This window comes from Cebus imitator, unplaced genomic scaffold (genome assembly GCF_001604975.1).
Source record: "Cebus imitator isolate Cc_AM_T3 unplaced genomic scaffold, Cebus_imitator-1.0 Scaffold863, whole genome shotgun sequence".
In the NCBI taxonomy this organism is placed as follows: Eukaryota; Metazoa; Chordata; class Mammalia; order Primates; family Cebidae; genus Cebus; species Cebus imitator.
The window spans coordinates 1-1557 of NW_016108178.1; the positions used below are offsets into that span (position 1 = coordinate 1).

Consider the following 1557-nt stretch of genomic DNA (forward strand, 5'->3'; position numbering starts at 1 on the left):
AAATAAAGTGGGTCACTCCTCTACTCTTGAAACAAGCTGCACACACCTTTTTCTCATTAGAAGGCAGGTATGACACAATAGTAATTATATAGTGTTTGCTATGTGCCAAACAATAATTCTAAGGATTTTATTGTCATTATTTCATTTAATCTTTGACTAAATACTTCCGTGAAGTTTTACTCACATTTAACAGATCACAACACTGAGCATGGTATGGTCATATCACTCTAACTAGTAAGGGCTGGAGCCTGGCCCTAAAGCTTGGCAGTCCAAGTCCAGAGTCCTTATCTTTATTCACTATCTAAACCTTTGCTATTATAGGGATGCTTGTACCAAAGGCTGATACAAGAAGATGGATAAGCCTGGTCCTCATACATAAGTTCATTTACCAGCACTGTCAACTTAATGTAAGGATTTGGAACAATGTAAAAAACAAACTTTTACAGTAATACTGATTTTGCTCCTGTGGCTGTTTCAGATTCTAAACCTCAGCCACTCTCCTTTTTGGAATGAAATCTGATAAGAAATAATACGTAAGTGAAAGTGCTCTTTAATGTCAAAGATAATACACATTTGAAAAACAAAACATCAAATGCAACTACAGAAATCTTACCCTTTTACTTCTGGACAGTCGGAACCGTGTCACAGTGCCAAACTGGGAGAAATAGGAAAAGATCTGGGTTTCGTCAAGTAGGTTAGGCAGGTGGCGCACATAGACGACTCCAGGAGTAAGTTCTCGTTTTTTTCGCTGAAAACATAAAGACCAGGTAAATTAAGTATTCTTTTCTTTTCTTTTTTTTTTTTTTGAGACGGAGTTTCCCTCTTGTTGCCCAGGCTGAAGTGTAGTGGCCCGGGATCTCGGCTCACTGCAACCTCCGCCTCTCAGGTTCAAGCAATTCTTCTGCCTCAGCCTCCAGAGTAGCTGGGATTAAAGGCTCCTGCCACCACGCCCCGCTATTTTTTTGTATTTTTAGTAGAGACGGGGTTTCACCATGTTGGCCAGGCTGGTCTCGAACTCCTTACCTCAGGTGATCCACCCTCCTCGGCCTCCCGAAGTGCTGGGATTACAGGTGTGAGCCACAGCGCCTGGCTAAAGATTTTTAAAGTAAGAAAATCACATTGCAACAAAGCTTGCAAAACTCCTAGTCCTAGCCCTCGGCCCAAAAACCTACTCTGCATTTCCACTTACCACAGCAGTAATTAAAGACCTGGCTGTTTAATGTCTCTACCCACAAGGGCCATGGCTGAGCAGTAGTCGACTGTCTTTCCAGCCTGGCACCCCACCACTCAGTAAAATGTCAGAGCTCAATAACTATGTCAATCAGCGGATAAGCAAGGACATCTCTGAACAAGCCAGTTTAGATCTTCTGCCCTGAGAACGCTACATAACTGTACCCTTCACTTTGGATGCACACTGTTTACTCGCACTTCATCGAAAACGTTTCCAGACGACTGTTAACTCTCACAGTACAGATGAGCCTTTCAGCGTCTCAGTCGTCACACCCTTACCTCTGTAACAAGAACGTCTAAGTTTCCCGGTGCATTTTATGCTAAAAA

General features: G+C 42.6%; 1 protein-coding gene across 1 annotated transcript in view; it reads right to left on the reverse strand.

The window, feature by feature from the left end:
* Positions 1-534: 534 nt before the first annotated feature.
* The window catches only part of LOC108297945, a 2425-nt gene continuing 1402 nt past the window's right edge, over positions 535-1557 (reverse strand). Inside the window, exon 2 of the mRNA XM_017520647.1 lies at positions 535-748. Within this exon, the coding sequence (XP_017376136.1) occupies positions 599-748 (150 nt within the window). The 3' untranslated portion in view covers positions 535-598. The remainder of the gene's footprint in view (positions 749-1557) is intronic.